At 43.3% G+C, this 22,067-nt stretch overlaps 1 protein-coding gene across 1 annotated transcript in view; it reads left to right on the top strand.

The window, feature by feature from the left end:
• The window catches only part of LOC132828153 (ras-related protein Rab-7b-like), a 30,262-nt gene that overhangs the window by 4,525 nt on the left and 3,670 nt on the right, over nucleotides 1-22,067 (top strand). The window contains exons 2-5 of the mRNA XM_060845079.1: nucleotides 5,829-5,890; nucleotides 9,026-9,152; nucleotides 10,643-10,858; nucleotides 20,648-20,773. Of these exons, the coding sequence (XP_060701062.1) occupies nucleotides 5,838-5,890; nucleotides 9,026-9,152; nucleotides 10,643-10,858; nucleotides 20,648-20,773 (522 nt within the window). The 5' untranslated portion in view covers nucleotides 5,829-5,837. The remainder of the gene's footprint in view (nucleotides 1-5,828; nucleotides 5,891-9,025; nucleotides 9,153-10,642; nucleotides 10,859-20,647; nucleotides 20,774-22,067) is intronic.

The raw sequence follows: 22,067 nt of genomic DNA, 5'->3' as shown, positions 1-22,067 counted from the left end.
CAGCATCTATGGAAAGAGAAACAGAGTTAACCTTCTGTGTTCAAAGAAGCAGTTATATGGACTCAAAATAGTAACTCTTCTCAGATGTTGCCAGATCTGCTGAGTTTCTCCAGTATGTTCCATGTTTAGTTCAGATTTCCAGCATCTGCTATATTTTCATAGAAATGATTCAGCAAATTCATACAGTGCAGCAAGTGGCCATTTGGTCCATCGATTCTGCATTGATCTTCCAAAGAGCATCCCACCCAGACCCAGTCCCCCATCTACCCTCATAACCCTGCATTTCCCATGGCTAATCCATCTATCCCGAACAACTCTGGACACTGCGGGGCAGTTTAGCATGACCAATCCACCTAATGTGCACACCTTTGGACTGTGGGAGGAAATCTGAGCACCTGGAGGAAACCCATGCAGACATGTTCACCAAAGCTGGAATTGAACATGGGTCCTGTTGCTGTGAGGCAGCAATGTTAACTCTTTGACTGTTTCCTTCGCCTACACATGGAGCTGCCATAGGATCAAACATGGAAAAAAGTGATTATCCCTAATTCCTGTCTGCATCTGAAGCTGAACAAGAAGAATATGGAGAATTACTCCAGAATGCAAGTTGAATTGCTAGCTTTGAGCCAGACTATTTCCCTGAAATTCAGAAACATTCTGATGAGCATAGAGTTTGAGGTGTTTACTGAAAACAACCCTGTTAGTTACTTTCAAACAGCTGCCAAGGTTTTGATTCCAAATCCAGTACAATTCAGGCAATTGTAAGACAAATTCTGATAGCCTCTGTGGGAAGAACGACCACTCTCTTCCATTGGGCAGAAGATATAAAAGTTTGTGTACGCGTACAAACAGATTAAAGAACAAATTCTTCTGCTCCGTCAACAGACTTTTGAATGGACCTCTTTAATGTTAATGTTGATCTCTCTGTGCATCTTCTTGGCAGCTTTAACATTGTATCGTGCACTCTGTTCTGTTACCCTGATGCACTTGGGGGCATGGTATACCTGTAAAGCACATAAGACAACATTTTTCATTGTACCTTAGTACACATGACAGTGGTAAATCACATCAAATTAAACCATACACAGAATGGATCCTAACCCTGCCCAGCTGGAGGGCTTTAAGGCTGATGCCATGGCCAGAGCCAAATCCCAGGTCAAAGGCAGCATTCCACCATGATTCAGCTCGTGCCACCAATAAGTGTGATCCAAACCAGGACAGAAAAAGGTCAGTTGGGGAAGCCTTCACCTTTGCTACCTAGCTCGATAGAGGACCTCAGAGACCTTCTGCCGTGAGACACAGGCGTCAGTGTACAGCACCATTACTGGATGGCCCAACATCCACCAACTCTCGATGAGGAACTCCAATTGGCACGGAAACTATTGAGGTGCTGGTAGAGGATCAGGGAAGAAGCTGGAGTGCTCCATCAACTGATTCATGACAATGGGAGGGAAGGAGGGAGGGAGAGATAGAGAGAGAGAGAGCAAGTCATCCTTCCTGAGAGCCTCAGGTGTTCAGCAAGCCATTGATCATCAAGTAAGACACCAAGTGACATTAGAAATGTCTGCTTTGGTCATAGGCTGGTATTACTGGCCTAAAACTGGCTGCTGCTATTGATGATTACTGCCAGAATTGTGAAGGGTCTACTTTGAACGAAGCAGGGAAATGACTTGAGCCCTGCATGAGATTCCTGGTCACCAAGTGATGTCCAGATGTCTTTGTAATGGATGTTGTGATCTTTTATCCCAGTAGTAAAGGAACTGAGTGTGTTCTTGTATTCACAATGTCTTCACCAAGTTCACATTGGCCACTCCCATCCATGACCTAAAGGTTTCATCCACAGTCAGAGTGTTAGTGTGTGTGATTGGTCTGTCCGTTTCAGTGTTTTATGTCAGATTCTCAGTGATCAGGGGCACAACTTCAAAGCAAGCTCCTACAGGAGCTCTGCAGGGTATATGGCATTGCTAAGGGTCACACTAGCCCCTGTCACCTAGTGCACAATGGACAGTGTGAACAATTTGATTGCACTGTACATGACGATCTGTCCTCCTTGCCATCTGACAGTAAACGAGAATGGTCTGAGTATCCAACAGAGCTGGTTTATTCTTCTAATTGCACTTTGAACTTATCCAAATGTGCTTCTTCACATTACCTCGTCTTTGGTTGAGATTCAGGCTTTCCTGTGGACCATCTCCTCAGCTGACCTTCTGATGGGGGTGTACAGGCCAATTCGTGGATGGCCCAATACCACATGAGGCAAATGTAAGCATTCAAGATGGTGTCCAAGAGAGCGATAAGAGAGGGGAAGAGAGAGAGATAAAACACTGATACGACTGACCAATTCAGCACTTGGGCATCTATGTAGATTAGATTACTTACAGGCCCTTCAGCTCAACAAGTCCACACCGACCCGCAACTCACCCAGACCCATTACCCTACATTTCACCCACCATTACAGGCAATTTAGCATAGCCAATTCACCTAACCTGCACATTTTTGGACTGTGGGAGGAAACCAGAACACCCAGAGGAGACCCACGCAGACACGGGGAGAATGTGCAAACTCCACACAGTCAGTCGCCTGAGGCGGGAATTGAACCCAAGTCTCTGGCGCTGTGAGGCAACTGTGCCACCGTGCCGCCCATACCCTGTCATACTCTGGAAAATTCAACAAAATCTTGTATTTAACTAGCACCTTTCATTTTGTTAAATATTTCAAGCTACCTCACAGGAGCATCGCCAACAAAGTCTGCTTGCAGATGATATTAGGAAATATTAGGGCAGATGAACAAATGTTCAAAGAGATAGGGAGCATCTCAAAGATGTAAGTGAATCAAGGGATAGACAGATGTTAGGAAGGCATTCCAGAAGTTGGGGACCAAGCATAGTGGCCAATCATGAAACAATTTGAATTGGGGACCCACTGAAGGCCAGAACTGGAAAAGCACAGGAATCTTGAAGCCTATAGGGTCGTAGAATATAGAATTAGGAGGCCAGGGAGGGGTTTGAAAACAAGGATGAGAATTTTAAAATTAAGTAAATTGAAATTGATAAATTTCCTTAACCAAATTCCCACGGGGAAACATGCCCAAGTAAATATGACCAACATTATAACAGGCATTGTACATATAAATAGTTAGCTCGTTAGTTAAAGTGCCATCTGGTGCAATGCAATGTGAGTTCAGTAAATGAAATAATTTGCAATTCACAGTTTGAGGGAAGTTGTTGATGGAAACGCAAGAGGAAGCTGAAAATAGTTTGACCAGATTCTACAGGGCTCAGTCAACACACTGCACTGTCCTTTGATATGGGCCTTCATGAAGGGGCAGTTAGAAGGAGGAAAGACTGGAGAGGGGAACAGAGGCAGCTTTGCAATCAGGGCGAGGAGGGAGAGACTTTCCCTTTAACTGTTCCTTGCTGTGTGTGGCCCCTTTAAGTGTAGCATCATCACACACATCTGAGAAGGGAATGTTGCTTATTAGTTTTTGTTACACAGTTTGGTACATTGCTGGATTGCTACTGAGCTATGCACCCACACAACACAACAGGAGTACTGATCCAATGTCATAAGGCCATAAATGTTGCAGGTTTATGGGGCCAACACGTGCTCAGAAGGCTGTAATTGAATTACAGAGTTGGGTTTAAGTAATAAAGTGTGAAAGTAAAACTCAAGGGGTTTATAGCTGATCTTTGACTTCTGAGATTAGATTAAAGTCACAAGATTATTTAACAATATTTGTGATTTTAAATGAGAGAAGTTATGTTGTATTTCTCTGCAACCCCACCTGCCAATGGCGCTGAGCTACAGATTTATTATTGCTCTGTCCCACTTCAAGAAGTAACTCCACAAACACCGAAGGGCCTCAAGCATTAGTGATGACTGCATTAGTAACAGGTTACTGGTGACATTTTACTGAAGGGTTTTACTTGGTATTGGTCTTGTAAGTTGGTGCTAAAGAGTGCACACTGACAGACAATGATGGTGGAATTGTAACATTTGTTTTGTATTGTGGTATTCAAATGGGAAGAATGGATGACAGTACATTCCCAATTTGGTTGGGAAATCACCTGCAGTAGATTCCTAGAAAATTCTATATCGTGTGTCTAGAAACAGGGCTAATTTATTAACTTACAAAATTAATTGCTGTACTGAGATCGAGTGCAATCCTCTGTTGAAAAGCAGAGGGTGCAGGGTTACAGATCCAAGGTACACAGATGTCAGTCAGTCCTGTTTCAAAGTTATTGCGCATGTATGTCATTGTGGTACTTTGATTTTATTTTCTTTTGTTTTGATAACTTCCTAAACTTACCACAATTTGGGAAGTGGAGAAGTATTGCCGATCACTGTATAGGTGTTTCTCTGCAGGACATGATGAGGAGCTAGAAGGTGAGAAATGAAGGTGTTACAACTCCCTTATTGAAAAGAGGGTGCAATTGCGGTGTGACATCTTTACATAGACAGATACCATTGTCAAGAGAAAAGTAGGAGCAGGAATGTACAACAATTGAAAAATCTAACAAAACTGTGAAAATACAAAGCTAAACTCTGGACAAATTATGTGTAGATATAGGACTTCAAGTATGTTATATTTATGTGTGTGTGTGATTGTTAGAATCTTTACAGTTGACAATTGTAGACTGTATAGAATTTAGAGCAGACAAACTTGCCATGTGTCAATATTTATGCTTCACATAAGCTTTTTTCTTCCTGCACCTGCTTATCTAACCTCACCTACATGTGCACTATTTCTTTCTCCTTCATGGATCCACCTAGACACCCCTTAAAGTTATTAATGCTTATCACCTCAACTACACCATATAAGAGCAGTTTTTTTTATCATAGTCTGAGCAAAGACGTTTCTCCAGAATTATTCATTTGACATATAGTGAGTATTTTGGACTCAGAACACCTCATTTCAGTTTCCCACAGTTGGAAATGTTTTCTCCAAATGCCCCATTATCATTTTAATGGCCTCTATTTGATTACCCCTCAACATTCTTCTTTCTAGAAAATGCTGTTACTCAATCAAGTTTTCCCGCATATTCATAATGTCTTAGCTCTGATATCAGCCTTGTAAATCTTTGATGCAACTCCTCAAACATGTTTTTATTATCATAGAAACCCTGTAAAATCCGACTGATATAATTTCCATGTTGAAATAACATTTGCCTTGGGAACACATCATTGAGCAGCACAACAGCTTTTGCAATTAAGTTAATGTAAATTGTTGTGTCAAGTTTCTGTAAAAGGTTATTGATGTGAAATGCTAAAACTTTTTCTCGCTAATTAATTGCTGATAAATCCTATAAAGAACTCAAGAGAAATGCCTTTACTCAGAGAAAATGAGGCACTCATTTGTGCACAGAGAGGTTGAAGTTCCTCCGTCAGTAACTTTCAAATCCAAGACCACTCCCATCTAGAAGGACAAGGGCAGAAATATATGAGAACACTCGTCACTCACCATCCTAACTTGGAAATATATTGCCATTCCTCGTTATCGCTGGATCAAAATCCTGGAATTCCCACCCTAATGGCGTTGTGGGTCAACCCACAGCAGATGGACTGCAGCGGTTCAAGAAGGCAGCTCACCACCACCTTCTCAAGGGGCAACTAGGGATGAGCAATAAATGTGCCCACATCCCACAAGTAAATGAAAAATAAGCTTGGAATAGAACCACCCTGATAAAAAATGCTCTATTTGTTTTTATCAAGTCCAGATAGGTCATTTTAGAGCCATAACCATTCAAGTTGATCAGTCTGCAACCAGCAAGGACATGTTTCTTTCAGCCAAGCGATAACAAAGTATCTTCCTACATTTTTATTTCCAGGCACCATAGATGAGCATCAAAAAGAGAGTGGACTTGAAAATAGTTATCCTTGGTTCCCTTGGGTAAGTATTAGCAAAAGTAGAGCTTTTAAAAATATGTATTGCAAGCATTTATATCATTCAGGAGAATTTGGGAGAAGAGAGGAATGAAACAAAATTATTTTAAGGCATCATCAAGTAAAATCAAGGCACAGTAAGTAGTTGACTGATAATATTTCTGTATCTTGATAACAATGTGCTCTGCAGTCTGTCTTTGCTGGATAGCCAGTTTGTTGCTCTGTGTGGTCCCTTAAAAACTCCTGTGAGGTGTGTTTGTTCATAACTTGGTAGGTTCGGTATTGCTGTGCTTCTATTGGGGTCAGAGGGAACACCAATCCTTGGTAATGGTACTAAAGCGGCCATGTCACTAGACCAGAATCCAAAGCTAGTGATCTGGGGACATGGGTTCAAGTTCTACACCAGTAACTTTCCTCTCACTACTGTGTGTCCACCCTCAATGTATCCTCTCCAGAAAAGAGCTACCTACTTAGAATGCTACATTAGAAACAAACTTCCTTGCATGTGGATGCTTCACTGATGGGTAACTGTCTCTCCAGCCTCTCAAAAGCCACTAGACTATGAAGGATAGAATATGGAATTCTGTCAAACTCTGGGCAGTCTGAGGAATAACTTCAGTCAAATATTCAAAGGCAAATTGATTCAGTATAAACTGGCAAAGGCACAGAACTGGAGAAATCATTTGAAAGAAATATTAGATTCAATCCTGGATGAGAGGGGAAAGACATAAAAGAGACCTAAGGGGCAACTTTTTCACGCAGAGGATGGTACGTGTATGGAATGAGCTGCCAGAGGAAGTGGTGGAGGCTGGTACAATTTCAACATTTAAGAAGCATTTGGATGGGTATATGAATAGGAAGGGTTTGGAGGGATATAGGCCGGGTGCTGGCAGGTGGGACTAGATTGATACGGGTTGGACAGAAGGGTCTGTTTCCATACTGTACATCTCTATGACTCTAGAACTCTATGGTCCAGATACTACTTCTTAATATTTTCATATCCTTGCACTTGTCACAAACATAGTCAGAAATCAAATAAGTGCATCCTTACATTCATTTTGAAACATCTACACCGATGGCTCAATGCCTGCAAATACACATAGAGAAAACTTCCATTTTTATCGAACCTTACGCATCAGGCAAATGTTTGACAGGCCACCATGAGGACTTCCTCTATAATGACTCAAATAAAGTGTGAAATTTTAAAATAACTAATGGAGAGAGTTATCCCTTATTGCAGTGTGGGTCCACCAGTCTAAATTCTCCACTCAAAATGCATAGAAACATAGGAAATATTTCACCCTTCAAGCCTGCTCCATCATTCAGTATGACAATCCAACTCAGTACCCAGTTCCTGCATCTCTCTGAACCCTTTGATTTCTTTAGCCCTAAGAATTATATCTAACTGCTTCTTGTAAACATTCAATGGTTTAGCCTCAACTGCTTTCTGTGGCAAAGAATCCCACAAGGTCCCCACTCTCCAGGTGCAGGAGGTTTTCCTTATCCCAGTTCTAAATAGCTTACCCAGCGCTCATAGATTGTGGCCCCTGGTTCTGGACTCCCTATTCATTGGGAACATCCTTCTTACATGTAGTCCTTTGAGAATTTTATTGGTTCCAATGAGATTCCCCCTATATTTTAAATTCCAGTGAACATAGTCCTCACTGTGGACTCCCTTCACTTGAGTAAAGCTCCCCTCAAGTCACCATGGACATGTTGTACTAGAAAAAGAGATTCTACAAATGCAAAGCTTTCCTGTTGGGTGGCTCAAGATAAACAGAGAACTTTTCTGCCCTTACATCAATACAATAAGGGCAGCATTCCTGCCTCTGAGCAGGAAGCTCTGTGCTTGAGTCCCAATCAGTACTTGATAATCAAGGAAGGTGCATTCACAAACCACCACAGAAGTTGATTCTCAATCTGCATGCATCAACAGTTGAGAGTGGGAAAGATTCCTGGTCAAAACACGGTAAAAACAAGGACTGCTGATGCTGTAATCCAGAGTCTAGATTAGAGTGGAGCTGTAAAAGCACAGCAGGTCAGGCAGCATCTGAGGAGCAGGAAAATCGACGTTTTGGGCAAAAACCCTTCATTAGGATTAGACCAGATTCCTGGTCAGCCATACGATGCAAAGAACATTGGAGTCTCTACCATCACTATATATAGCTCCACTGAAGTGTGTAGGACAAAGTATACATTGCCACAGGAACTTGGACTCTGTGAATGAACCATAACACACCAATATCATGAAGACAGCGACATACTTCAGCACACAGTAACTTGGAGCTAGTCAGAAAGTGCACCACCTTCGAGCCACATTGAGTCAATAAAATCATAAAGGTAGGAAATTCTATTAAATTTATATCGCACACCTGGTACTTCGCCAAATGAAGCAGTGTGCATTATTCTGGGTCTCCGTATTTAATAAACAATGTGGAAGGAAAGTGCAAACCTGGTTGCAGAAGTGATATACATTATTACAAATGATAACTATCAGCCTATGGTCTTTCCTCTGGAAAACAGAAGATTGTGGGCTTGACCAAGTAAAGGTTATTTTTAAAATTAAGGAGGTGTTGGACAGGGCAGATGGAGAGGTGACACCTCTTTCTGTGGGGAACTCCAAAACAAAGAGTTATAAATATATGGCGGTCACTAACAAATCTGATGCAAAGAATTCAGGGGAGAGTTCTTTACCCAGAGATTGTTGGGAATGTGAAGCGCACTACTACAAGACATAGCTGAGGTAAATGGCATTAAGACGATGCCAGCTAAATGCCTGAGGGAGATTTGCACAGCGTTATATGCTGACAGGGTGAGATGATGTCGAAGAGCATAAACACTAACACAGATCATAAACACTAACACACAATATAAAATAAAATGAAACTTATTTTGTTTTGCTCCTGTGTGATTCTCTGACTGATCAACAACATCAAAGCACAGGAACATCAAGTGGCACCTACCAATCTCTCTGTCTCGAGTAGATCTGGGCAGCAAATTCAAAGAATTGCTCTGCATATGTCACGTGACTCCTTCCCTGAAAAAATCTGTATTTCGCATCAATTTACTTAGGGTGGGTTGGAGTGCCATCTTATAACAGAGGTTGAGTTATGACTGTATCTTCCTGAATCCTTTGCTGTAGGGTTGGTAAAACCTCTCTTCTGAACCGGTATGTCAACAACAGATTCATTCAGGAGTACCGTACCACCCTGGGAGCAAGCATCCTTCCAAAAGAGATCAAAGTGGACAACACATTAGTGAAGCTACAGGTGAGGAATATTTGTTTTGCTTCATCACAGCCCTCTGTTCATCTGAGCCAAACTGAAGACCTAGCTGTTCTAGTTCAGCAGATGTACCAATGTATGATTCCGGTAATTTTCGTTTTAATCATTCATGAGATGTGGGCATCACTGGCCAAAGCCAAAATTTATGGCCCATCCCTAATTGCCCAGAAAAGCAGTTAACAGTTCACCATGTTGGGCAGCACCGTGACTCTGTAGTAGCACCGCTGCCTCACAGAGCCAGGGACCCAGGTTCAGTTCCAACCTTGGGTGACCGTCTGTACGGAGTTCTCCCAGTGTCTGCGGGGATTTCCTCTGGGTTCTCCGGTTTCCTCCCACGGTCCAAAGATGTGCAGGTTAGGTGGATTGGCCGTGGTATATTGTCCTTAGTGTCCGGGGATACGCAGGCAGGATAGATTGTCTATGGGAAATAAGGGAATAAAGTAAGGGTCTGGGTGGGATGCTCTTCGGAGGTTGGTGCAAATTTGATAGGCCAAATGATCTCTTTCGGTACTGTAGAGATTCTATGTTGCTGTGAGTGTGTGGTCACGTAGACCAGACCGCGTAAGGACTGAAGATTCCCTACCATAAAGCAATCAAATAGTTTTTAACCAACAAACAGCAGTATTTAGAGTGTCATTATCAGACTGCCATGTATACTCGAGTAATAGTCGATCACATGTAAAAGTTGACCCCCTATTTTTGGCCAAACAACCTGGAATTTTCCATATATCTCATGTAAAAGTTGACCCTAGTTCTTCACAGATAACAGATTAATGTTCGTGAGTCAGTGTGTCGGCTGTCACATCCCCCTCCAGCTTTCCAGTCTGCCATTGTTCCACTCCACTCCCGGTCTTCCAGTCCATTAGCTGTTGGGATCCCCTCCAGGTCTTCAGAATTACCATAATTCATTTTATTTTCTTTATTCATTTAGAGATTAGTTGGGCTTCTGCTAATGATACAGTATGAATTTTGACAGGCATGAACTTCAGCCCCTCAAAACTAATATCCATGTGTAATAGTCAACCCCATAAATCAACCTTAAAAAGTAGTAAAAAAGAATTTGACTAATACTCAAGTATTTAGGGTAACTTTTTAACTCTCGGGGGTTTTCTAAATTTCACAATCTGCCACGGAGAGAATCACACTCACATCCCCAGAACATTACCCTGGGGTTTTGGATGACTATTCCAATAACATTGCCACTACACCACCACTTCCCCTTATTACTCTAGTCATGGGACCTATGAAATATCATTGATGTTTATAAAAAAAATCATTGAGTTCACTAATGCTGTTTTGGGAAGTAAATTGGTTGTCCTGAACTGGTCTGACTTCAATGATTTAGTACTGTCCAGGACAAATTGGATGGGTAATGAATGGGCAACACCGATATCCCACAGAAATAACTAGGGATCACTAATGAGGCAACAGTTTGGTCCATTATTAACTGATTTGCGTTTTGTTCTTCAATTCAGATCTGGGACACTGGAGGTCAGGAACGTTTTAAATCACTGGTACCCTCCTTCTCTAAAGGATCAGATGGCTGTGTCCTTGTATTTGATGTGACTGATCGAGACTCACTATATGCTCTGGAAGACTGGAGGGAAGAGATTTTGCTGCAAATTCCTTTGGAATATAAAGACTACCCTTTCATTATTCTGGGCAATAAAGTTGATGTAATGGAGAGGCAGGTAAGTCACTACAAAACCTTACAATGGTAGAGCACAGAAAGTGACCATTGAGCCACCACCTCTGTCACAGTCCTTTGGCAGAGCTTCCAATGAGTACCACACATATTCGGAACCTCTACATTTTTAACATTTTCATGTACATATCTCTAGAAAGTTATTCCAAATGCCCTTTCAAGCAGAAAATTCCAGATCATAGCAATGCCCTGCATTTTAAAAAAACTCATTATCCTTGATTTTCTTGTCAGTTATTTTCTATCTGTGCCTTCTGCCTGTTGAAAGTTTTTTTTTATTACTTTGTCCACATTGAGTTTGTCAGCTTTGGCTCTCTCTTCAACAAACAGCCACAGATCAACCATTGATGACATTGATAGATATATGGTTTGCAAAAAGTATTGAGGGATCTGGGGTAACAGTGGATATTTGGGGCTGGAGTAAACACTGCCACAGAGATATGATTGAATCCAGAATTTGACTAGCCCACTGCCTTTTCCTGCGTTACTGCCAGTGCTAGAGGGCAGGGTGACACCTGCAAATATTCAAAGTGACATCCTTCAGTGGGCAATTAAAACCAATATTGGGACCTCATCCCAGGTACACCAGGAATCAACTGGTGGCAGGAGAAGGAGGCCCATCCCTGGGAGTTCTCTTTGTACAGGCTGCATATGTCCCTCCTTAACCCATCACCCACTGTCCAACCACACCAAGATCTAGTCGCTCACTCCTATGGGCTTTCAAACACCAGTCCCACCCCACTCAAAGACCTATCTCACTGACTCCAAACACCGAGTAAAAAATGAGGTCTGCAGATGCTGGAGATCACAGCTGCAAATGTGTTGCTGGTCAAAGCACAGCAGGCCAGGCAGCATCTCAGGAATAGAGAATTCGACGTTTCGAGCATAAGCCCTTCATCAGGAATAAGAGAGAGAGAGCCAAGCAGGCTAAGATAAAAGGTAGGGAGGAGGGACTAGGGGGAGGGGCGATAGAGGTGAGATAGGTGGAAGGAGGTCAAGGTGAGGGTGATAGGTCGGAGTGGGGTGGGGGCGGAGAGGTCAGGAAGAGGATTGCAGGTTAGGAGGGCGGTGCTGAGTTGAGGGAACCGACTGAGACAAGGTGGGGGGAGGGGAAATGAGGAAACTGGAGAAATCTGAATTCATACCTTGTGGTTGGAGGGTTCCCAGGCGGAAGATGAGGCGCTCCTCCTCCAGCCGTCGTGTAGTTGTGTTCTGCCGGTGGAGGAGTCCAAGGACCTGCATGTCCTCGGTGGAGTGGGAGGGAGAGTTAAAGTGTTGAGCCACGGGGTGATTGGGTTGGTTGGTTCGGGCGACCCGGAGGTGTTCTCTGAAGCGTTCCGCAAGTAAGCGGCCTGTCTCACCAATATAGAGGAGGCCACATCGGGTGCAGCGGATGCAATAGATGATGTGTGTGGAGGTACAGGTGAACTTGTGGCGGATATGGAAGGATCCCTTGGGGCCTTGGAGGGAAGTGAGTGTGGAGGTGTGGGCGCAAGTTTTACATTTCCTGCGGTTGCAGGGGAAGGTGCCGGGGGTGTTACATTTCCTCCCACCCTGCCCCCTGTAAAAACGCCATCCCATATTCCCAATTCCTTCGTCTCCGCCGCATCTGCTCCCAGGAGGACCAATTCCAACACCACACAGCCCAGATGGCCTCCTTCTTCAAGGACCGCAGACTCCCCCCAGACGTGATCGACGATGCCCTCCACCGCATCTCCTCCACTTCCCGCTCCTCCACCCTTGAGCCCCGCTCCTCCAACCGCCACCAAGACAGAACCCCACTGGTTCTCACCTACCACCCCACCAACCTCCGCATACAACGTATCATCCGCCGCCATTTCCGCCACCTCCAAACGGACCCCACCACCAAGGATATATTTCCCTCCCCTCCCCTATCAGCGTTCCGCAAGGACCACTCCCTTCGTGACTCCCTCGTCAGATCCACACCCCCCACCAACCCAACCTCCACTACCGGCACCTTCCCCTGCAACCGCAGGAAATGTAAAACTTGCGCCCACACCTCCACACTCACTTCCCTCCAAGGCCCCAAGGGATCCTTCCATATCCGCCACAAGTTCACCTGTACCTCCACACACATCATCTATTGCATCCGCTGCACCCGATGTGGCCTCCTCTATATTGGTGAGACAGGCCGCTTACTTGCGGAACGCTTCAGAGAACACCTCCGGGCCGCCCGAACCAACCAACCCAATCACCCCGTGGCTCAACACTTTAACTCTCCCTCCCACTCCACCGAGGACATGCAGGTCCTTGGACTCCTCCACCGGCAGAACACAACTACACGACGGCTGGAGGAGGAGCGCCTCATCTTCCGCCTGGGAACCCTCCAACCACAAGGTATGAATTCAGATTTCTCCAGTTTCCTCATTTCCCCTCCCCCCACCTTGTCTCAGTCGGTTCCCTCAACTCAGCACCGCCCTCCTAACCTGCAATCCTCTTCCTGACCTCTCCGCCCCCACCCCACTCCGACCTATCACCCTCACCTTGACCTCCTTCCACCTATCTCACCTCTATCGCCCCTCCCCCTAGTCCCTCCTCCCTACCTTTTATCTTAGCCTGCTTGGCCCTCTCTCTCTTATTCCTGATGAAGGGCTTATGCTCGAAACGTCGAATTCTCGACTCCAAACACCGACTGAGTTTGGATTTATTGCTGCTGGTCTCCTCATTGCAGTCCCGACAATGGCCACTGCACCAATGGGCCATACTGGAACATTGAGAACTGCTCGACTCTAATTGGTCAGCAGCAGGCTCCGTATGTCTGAGGAAATTCTGTCTCCAGTGAATGGATGGAAAATTGGCCATTGAATAGCTGCAAACCTATTTTTTTGTACCCTGGACAGGTTGCCTTGTATCCCTGGCACCACAGTAACTCCAGGGAGTGAGACTGCAAACAATTTTGTTCTGATTGAGCAGGGTCAAGGGGCCAAATGGCCTCCTCCTGTTCTTACATTGCTGAAGCTGCTCATACATTGGAACACGTCTAACAACTCTCCCGGACACCTCCCATATTCTGTAATCTAGCCACATAATTGAAGTCCCTCGCACCAAACTGAGAAATCTGCTAACATTCTGATGGATAGAAGTAATTAATAAATTTTGACATGTCATAGAAGCCAGCGTTCCTAATTAACAGTAAGTGCTGCTGCCATGGCAATTGGCAAAGAAAAAAAAGCTATCAGTGAGTTTCTTATTTATGTTTGGAATTTTTGATTCTCATTCTGAAAATCACACTATAATCCAACAAAACAACCTTGTTTATTTGCATTAGCCTTAACTCTCTCTCTTATAGTTACTACCATTCATGCTCAGTTTGAGTGTGTTATTACATATTGTTATTCAGTAGTGAAAACAATAGAACAGTAAATCCAAAAAAAGACTTGCATTTATAAAGCACCTTTCCCAACATCAGCCTGTGTCAAAAGTATCTCACAGCCCATGAAGGGCATTTAAAGGCTTGTCACTGTTGTGATGAAAGAAGTGCATCAGGGAATTTGTGCACAATAATTTGATAATGGCTGACCATTTCTTTCTGAAATGTCAATTCAGGGATAAATATTGGTCAAGATATCGGCATAAACTCACCTGCCTTTATTAAGAAGGTTGCCATGGGACCCTTCCTCAGGGTAAAAACAAGGACTGCAGATGCTGGAAACCAGAGGCTAGATTAGAGTGGTGCTGGGAAAGCACAGCAGTCCAGACAGCATCTGAGGAACAATAAAAGCGACGTTTCGGGCAAAAGCCCTTCATCAGGAATACAGGCAGAGAGTCTTCCTCAGTCCAATGTCTCACATAAATGACAACACTCCCTCACTCCCTCAATACTGCACTGGGTATGAGCCTAAATATTTTCCTCGTACGACCTTGAACAGGATTTGAAGCAACAACCTTTAAGGCAAAAGTGAGGACTGCAGATGCTGGAGATCAGAGTCTAGTTAGAGTGGTGCTGGAAAAGCACAGCAGGTCAGGCAGCATCCGAGGAAGAGGAAAATCGACGTTTAAGGCAAAAAGCTTTTGTCCGAAATGTCGATTTTCCTGTTCCTCGGATGCTGCCTGACCTTCTGTGCTTTTCCAGCACCACTCTAATCTAGGCAGCAACAACCTTTAACTCAAAGCTGTGACAAGTACCAATTGAGCCACCTATAATTATTTAAAAAGTACATTTAATAACTACAATGTACACTCTTTAGAAAAAAATAACCATTTTGCTGTCCACTGTTTATTTGATCATTGCAGTGGGTGTTCGTGAAATCATCAGAGTGTAAAACAAAAGTAATTTCTTTGGCCATACTCTGTAACTGATTGCAGTCACGTGCAAGAGAAGGAAAGGGTCAGTATAAGAAGCAAAGGCAGGAACAAAGTGCAGGATTTCTATTCAAACCGACCAGCTTTGTAGTGAAGAAACTCAAATCAAGGTGGCACAGTCACTCAGTGCTTAGCACTGCTGCCTCACAGTGCCAGGGATCAAGGTTCGATTCCAACCTCGGGCCATTGTCTGTGTGGAGTTTGCACATTCTCCCCATGTGCGCGTGGGTTTCCTCCCACAATCCAAAAATGTGCAGGTTAGGTGAATTGGTCATGCTAAATTGCCCAAAATGTTAGGTGCATTAGTCAGGGGTAAATATAGGGTAGGGGAAACAGTCTGGATGGATTACTCTTCGGAGGGTCAGTGTGGATTTGTTGGGCTGAAGAGACTGTTGAAAATGTGTTGCTGGTTAAAGCACAGCAGGTTAGGCAGCATCCAAGGAATAGGAAATTTGACGTTTCGGGCATAAGCCCTTCATCAGGAATGAGGAGAGGGTGCCAGGCAGGCTAAGATAAAAGGTAGGGAGGAGGGAGTTGGGGGAGGGGCGATGGAGATGTGATAGGTGATTCCTTGGATGCTGCCTAACCTGCTGTGCTTTAACCAGCAACACATTTTCAACTGTGATCTCCAGCATCTGCAAACCTCACTTTTTACCTGAAGAGACTGTTTCCATACTGTAGGGAACTTAATCTAATGTAAAAACTCTGCTGTTCTTCAGCCAGCCAGCAGGTGGTGGTGGAGAAGGGTCTGACTTTGATTCACCTTCTGATGCTCCCATTCTCTCCTCCAATAGAGGGTGCTCTAAGACCAGCAGAAAACTTTGAAGACACTACTAGGAGCTTTTTGAGCAGAGAATCCAAGGAGATATTTAATCCACACCAACTCTCACATTCCCTTTCATCATGAAACAACAAGGGTAGAAATGTACTACCATTGTGAGAAACTACTAGCTTAATCAGTCTTTCAGCTATCTTTGGCTTTCATAGAATTTCAGCAAGTCTACAGCAGAGAAACAGGCCATTTGGCTCAACTGTCAATGATGGTGTTTAAGCTCCCATCAGCCACCTGACATTCCTCATCATCTAAACCTATCCATATGTTATCCCTCTACACCTTTGGGCGGCACGGTGGCACAGTGGTTAGCATTGCTGCCTCACAGCGCCAGGGACCTGGGTTCAATTCCCGACTCAGGCAACTGACTGTGTGGAGTTTGCACGTTCTCCCCGTGTCTGTGTGGGTTTCCTCCGGGTGCTCCGGTTTCCTCCCACAGTCACAAAGATGTGCGGGTCAGGTGAATTGGCCATGCTAAATTGCCCATAGTGTTAGGTAAGGGGTAAATGTAGGGGTATGGGTGGATTGCGCTTCGGCGGGTCGGTGTGGACTTGTTGGGCCGAAGGCCTGTTTCCACACTGTAAGTAATCTAATCTAAGAAACCTTACTATTTCATAGACCTATCCACATTTTTCTTGAATATATTTTGTTATTCACCTTGTAGTTTTCTTCTAAAAACTGTTCACAGTTTGTGGGCATCACTTGCTAGGCCAGCATTTATTCCCTTGTGGGAATGTGTTGTACATTCTTAACACTGTGGATTTATATTTTTAAAACTTCCTACTGAATATTTAACTGAATATATTAGTGACTGACCTATAACTGTGGCCTGTAACTTAAGTTTTGTTTTTGTGTTTTTTTGCAACATTTATACTTTTAATGAATATAATAGCAGCAGTTTCTCTGTGATGTTCCAAATGACAGGCAGAGTGAATTGGCATTTGCTAAAATTTGTCCAATTAGTTATTTTTTGCTCCGCTGTCAGGTTTTTTTTGTTAGGGTATTTTTACTATATTGTTAAAATACCCAGGTGAAAAGCATTATTTAATTAAATACTTAAAACATTTGTCGGCGGTCCTCTTGTGGCACAGTAGTAGTGTCCGTACTCCTGGACCGAGAGACACTGTTTAACTCCCACCTGCTCTAGAGGTATTCTTATGAAGATGTGGGTGTACTGCACCTTTAAGAGAGTTAAAAGCTAGCAGAACTACCTGACATCATCAAGTGTTTTGAATAAGATACAATGTAACATGTGGTCCAACAGCTAGGGTAGCTGGTTGTCTGGAGACAAAAACAAATTTGAATTCGGTCAATCAGTTTAAATTGTACCCCCCCAAAAAAACAAACTCCAATCAAGTTTGAATTGAGTATGTTGACAATATTAAAAGCCAATGACACAATCCAATGTTTTGGGGGGTATAAGACTGGGATAAATTGAACATTGAAAGAGAACTGCCAAAAGACCAACAGATGTAGGCTGTTAGTCAGAACTCTCTGAGAGGTACTTGTCTCGAGAAGGAGTTTGCACAGAGAAAAACCTCAGCATTGACCTGGAGAGTCAATCTACCGATGGAGATAAGGAGACAATTCGACTGCTGGCTGGTTTTAAAATTGTAATCAGTAAATCTTATTCAGGGCTCTTATTGGATGGCGATTTCCCTGGAGCATTGGAGGCTGAGGGGTGACCTTATAGAGGTTTACAAAATTATGAGTGGCATGGATAGGGTAAATTAGGCAAAGTCTTTTCTCTGGGGACGGGGAGTCCAGAATTAGAGGGCATAGATTTAGGGTGAGAGGGGAAAGATATAAAAGAGACCTAAGTGGCAACTTTTTCACACAGAGGGTGGTAAGTTTATGGATTGAGCTGCCAGAGGAAGTGGTGGAGGCTGGTACAACTGCAACATTTAAGAGGCATTTGGATGGGTATATGAATAGGAAGGGTTTGGAGGGATATGGGCTGGGTGTTGGCAAGTGGGACTAGATTGGGTTGGGATATCTGGTCAGCATGAACAGGTTGGACCGAAGAGTCTGTTTCCATGCTATACATCTCTATGACTCTATAACTCTATTATAAAAGGGAAAGTAAAAGATAGGTTAGAGGAAGGACTTGTAAATAGTTATTAGTTCATTATTCTCTGTTATACTTCAAGAAATAAAGTTGTTAATTTTTGCTTTAAATAGTTCTAGGCCTTGGCTTTTCACAGATTACTACACGGGCTAATTTTTTTCTGTGCTGCTGGTTTAAATTAAGCAGGAAGGTTAACCCCATGTCCTAGCAGTATGTAACAATTTCTCTGAATAGGTTGATTAGAAAAATAGGTTAAATGAAACAAAAATTAAAACACTTGTTAGAGCCCTCTTGTGGCACAGAAATAGTGTCCCTACCCCTAGGTTTGGAGGCCTGGATTCAAGTCCTACCAGTGTCAGGGACTTGGGTTTGACTCTAGACTTGGGTGACTTGTGGACTTTCCCTCGTTATCCTCGTGTTGGTTTGAATTTTACCGGGTGCTTTGGTTTCCTCCCTCTGTTCAAAGATGTGCAGGTTAGGTAGATTGGCCATGGCAATTTGACCCATAGTGTCCAGGGATGTGCAGGCTAGGTGGGTTAGCCGTAGTAAATACGGGGTGTTAGGGGTAGCGTGGGGGCTGCATCTGAATGGGCTGCTCTTCGGATGGTCATGCAGACTCAATGGGCTGAATAACCTTTTTCCTCACTGTAACAATTCTATTACTTGCATTCTGTGGACTCTAATATCTCAGCCCTGTGACCGTTAGTGATGTATGAGCTTTGCATTGTGTTTTGTCAGTTTCTTTGGTTGTAATCCATGATCAATTAGCCTAAACATTTCCACTACCCATGAGCGCAGGATAGAGATCAGGAATGGCTGTCCTTGTTGATTTTCTGTGGAGGCCAGTTACAGTATTCTGAAAGGTCAGCTAATTCAGCATATATCACAGATGGAACCTGCAATGCTATGGCTCTTCATGACTCAGTTAGTCACTGATTAAATGACCCAAGTAATTGAGAAAGACTTCTATTGGACTTCAGCTCACAGTAGGCAGCCATGGAAAACTCATGACCTTGCTCAATCCATTGTGGCTTCTCCCTGCTATACCTTGGCAGCCTTTAGAACATAAGCATAATTTCAAAATCTGCCTGTGGAAGAACGTTCAAACGTTCAACGAGGATGTCAAGAACGAGGAGGTTTTGAATGAGATCAAAGCTATTTTCGCCTCCCTGCAGGAGGCTGGCATGGACATTCCAGCAGTGACAACCTGAGAAACCCCAAGGTGGCTGTCACCACCCACCCTACAATAGATGAGGCAGATGAGGCAATCACAGATATGGTCCAATCTTCAGCTGAGGAGGTTGAATTGATGAATCCTCAGCTGTTGTCTGCCTACATTCCTAGCTGAAGCCACGAAGACCATAGAGAGGCTTTGGGATTTCACACTGCGGCGCAACGTCATTGAGACCACTTTTGATTGCCTTGAAGATTTGGCGGATACTATCACACTCAGCTACGACCAGCATACTATGATTCCTGCCTTTTCTCAAAGCTAATTCCCAACATTTTTCAGTGCTTTTTGCTTAATAAGGTCAGGCTATTGTAAGGTGTGAAAACTTGAAAGTATTTATTTCCCACTTTATTTAGAATTTTTTTTGATATAGATTATATTTGTAGGTAATTGAGTTATGTAGTAACAATTGGCTTGCTCTTTGGCTATTTCACAGCTCTAATTAACTCAAATTTGTGGGCAGATCACTTGCGATATTGGCATACCTCAGTTTTACTGTAGATAGTTTACCTACAGAATGCAGCATCATATATGACCACCCAGCATTCCCTTTATAAAAAGACTTCAAAATATATTTTCTAATCCACCTGTTCTTTGATGTGTTATGACACACCTCTGGAGCAGGTGGAACTTGAATTCCAGCCTCCTGGCTTAGAGGTAGGGATGCTACTACTGCACCACAACAGCTTGACAGGAAGCACTCCAAATACTTAATTAAGTGATACTCTTCACTGGTGTTTCTTAATATAATTATCATACTATTAACAATCTGGTTGTTATAATCTTGCCACTTGTGCCTACACTTCAGAAGTAATGAAAACACTAGCATGGGCTGAATTTGAGAAAGGCTGTTCAGAAATTCATATTTTAAATTCCTTCTTTGTTGGTAAACTAACCAGTTAGAGGAATAATGTGGCACCCTTGTCACAATCACACAATTTCTGACACATAAACACAATGATAGGTTGATGAAACATTTTATGGAACAGCTGTCAGAGAGATTTGTGCCCCCTTACATATCCTGAACAAGAGCAACGTGAATGCAACATATTGCCTGGCCAATTTTCTGACAGTGTGGATCTGCAGCTCAAAAATTCATGGAAGTTCGATTTTAGTGACATGACATAGGGATCTAATGTTCACTCACGATTGGCAGATTGGGATGTGCAGGAACAACTCCAGAATCAGGCAAGGTAAAGCACTAAATCCAGCTTCTGAGTTTCCAAGTGAAAGATTCTTTTGAGCAGACTAATGACTAACCTTACCGACTATGACTCTCCAGTTGTGTTCGCATTATGGTCATCCTCTCCTTTCACTTTTGCAGGTTACAAGTGATGAGGCAGAAACTTGGTGTGCATCTCGCAACATTCCTTACTTTGAAGTGAGTGCAAAAGAGGATATTAATGTGGACCATGCCTTTGAGAACATTGCCAGAAAAGCTCTGTTGCAGGTAAAAATTACATCAGTTTCTTAACAATTAAACCTGTCAAAGGTCTCAGAATTGAGAGGTCAGTGCACATTTGTGTGTGTGTATATATATATAATATATATGTTGTGGGGGGGGTGGTGGGGTGGTAGGATGCAATTGCATGTAATGAAATAATCAGGTGAAACCAGAATCCAAATGTTTTCACTCCCTTGTCCCAAAGCTGTTGAGAAGAACTGCAGCATCCATTAAACACAAACTCAATGTAAACTATGGATCAAACTTGCCATCTTGCTGCTTGAAAGAAAGCAGTTACAGTTTATATCTGCTTGCCTCTGAAGGCAGCTGAAGGAACAACAATTTGTTCAATTTATTCCCTAATCTAGGAAATATTTAGGTAGTTAGTTTCTTGATGAACAAGAGGATCAAAGGTTCTTGGGGGATGGTGGGGGGTGGGGTGAGGGGGGGGATTGAAAGTGAAGGTGTAGACAGACAGCAACATGTTGCGTTGAGGCCAAAATCAGATCAGCCATCGTCTTTTTGGTGATAGAGCTGGCTCAAAGGGGTGAATAGCCTACTCCTGGTGCTAATTCATATTTCTATGTGAATCTAGGGCCAAGGCCATGATCTGAAAGCTGGAGCACTCCATTCAGGAGTGAAATTAGGAAGGGTGTTGTGAAACCTGAAAGAGTGCAGAGAAGATGTACAAATATGTTGCCAGTGTTGCAGGATTTGAACTATAGGGAGAGGCTGAATAGGCTGGAGTTATTTTCTTTGGAGTGCTGGAGGCTTAGGGATGACCTTAAAGAAGTTTATACAATCATGAGGGGCATGGATAGGGTGAGTAGCTTCTCCCCAGGGTGATGGAGTCCAAAACTAGAGGGCATCGGTTTAAGCTGACAGGTGAAAGGGATTCAAAAGAGATCTAAGGGGCAGCATTTTCATGCAGAGGGTGGTGTATGTATGGAATGAACTGCCAGGGGAAGTGGTGGAGGCTGGTGCAATAACAAAATTTAAAAAGCAACTCAATGGATATATGAGGAGGAAGGGTTTAGAGGGATATGGGCCAAGTGCTGGAAAATGGGACTAGATTAGGTTAGGCTATCTGGTCGGCATGGACGGGTTGACCCGAAGGGTCTGTTTTGGTGCTATATATTTCCATATTAAATTTTTGAGTTCCATATTCTGTTGGATTCTTCAACGCAACAGATTTTCTAGATTTTCATTTGTAGGGCATAACGGAAGCATTGCTATGTCAGATACAAATACCATGCTGGATACAGAACATAGACCACTTGGTAAAACAGCTTTGTTGTCT

This window comes from Hemiscyllium ocellatum, chromosome 26 (genome assembly GCF_020745735.1).
Source record: "Hemiscyllium ocellatum isolate sHemOce1 chromosome 26, sHemOce1.pat.X.cur, whole genome shotgun sequence".
Lineage (NCBI taxonomy): Eukaryota > Metazoa > Chordata > Chondrichthyes > Orectolobiformes > Hemiscylliidae > Hemiscyllium > Hemiscyllium ocellatum.
This window is presented reverse-complemented; position numbering and strand designations above follow the sequence as displayed.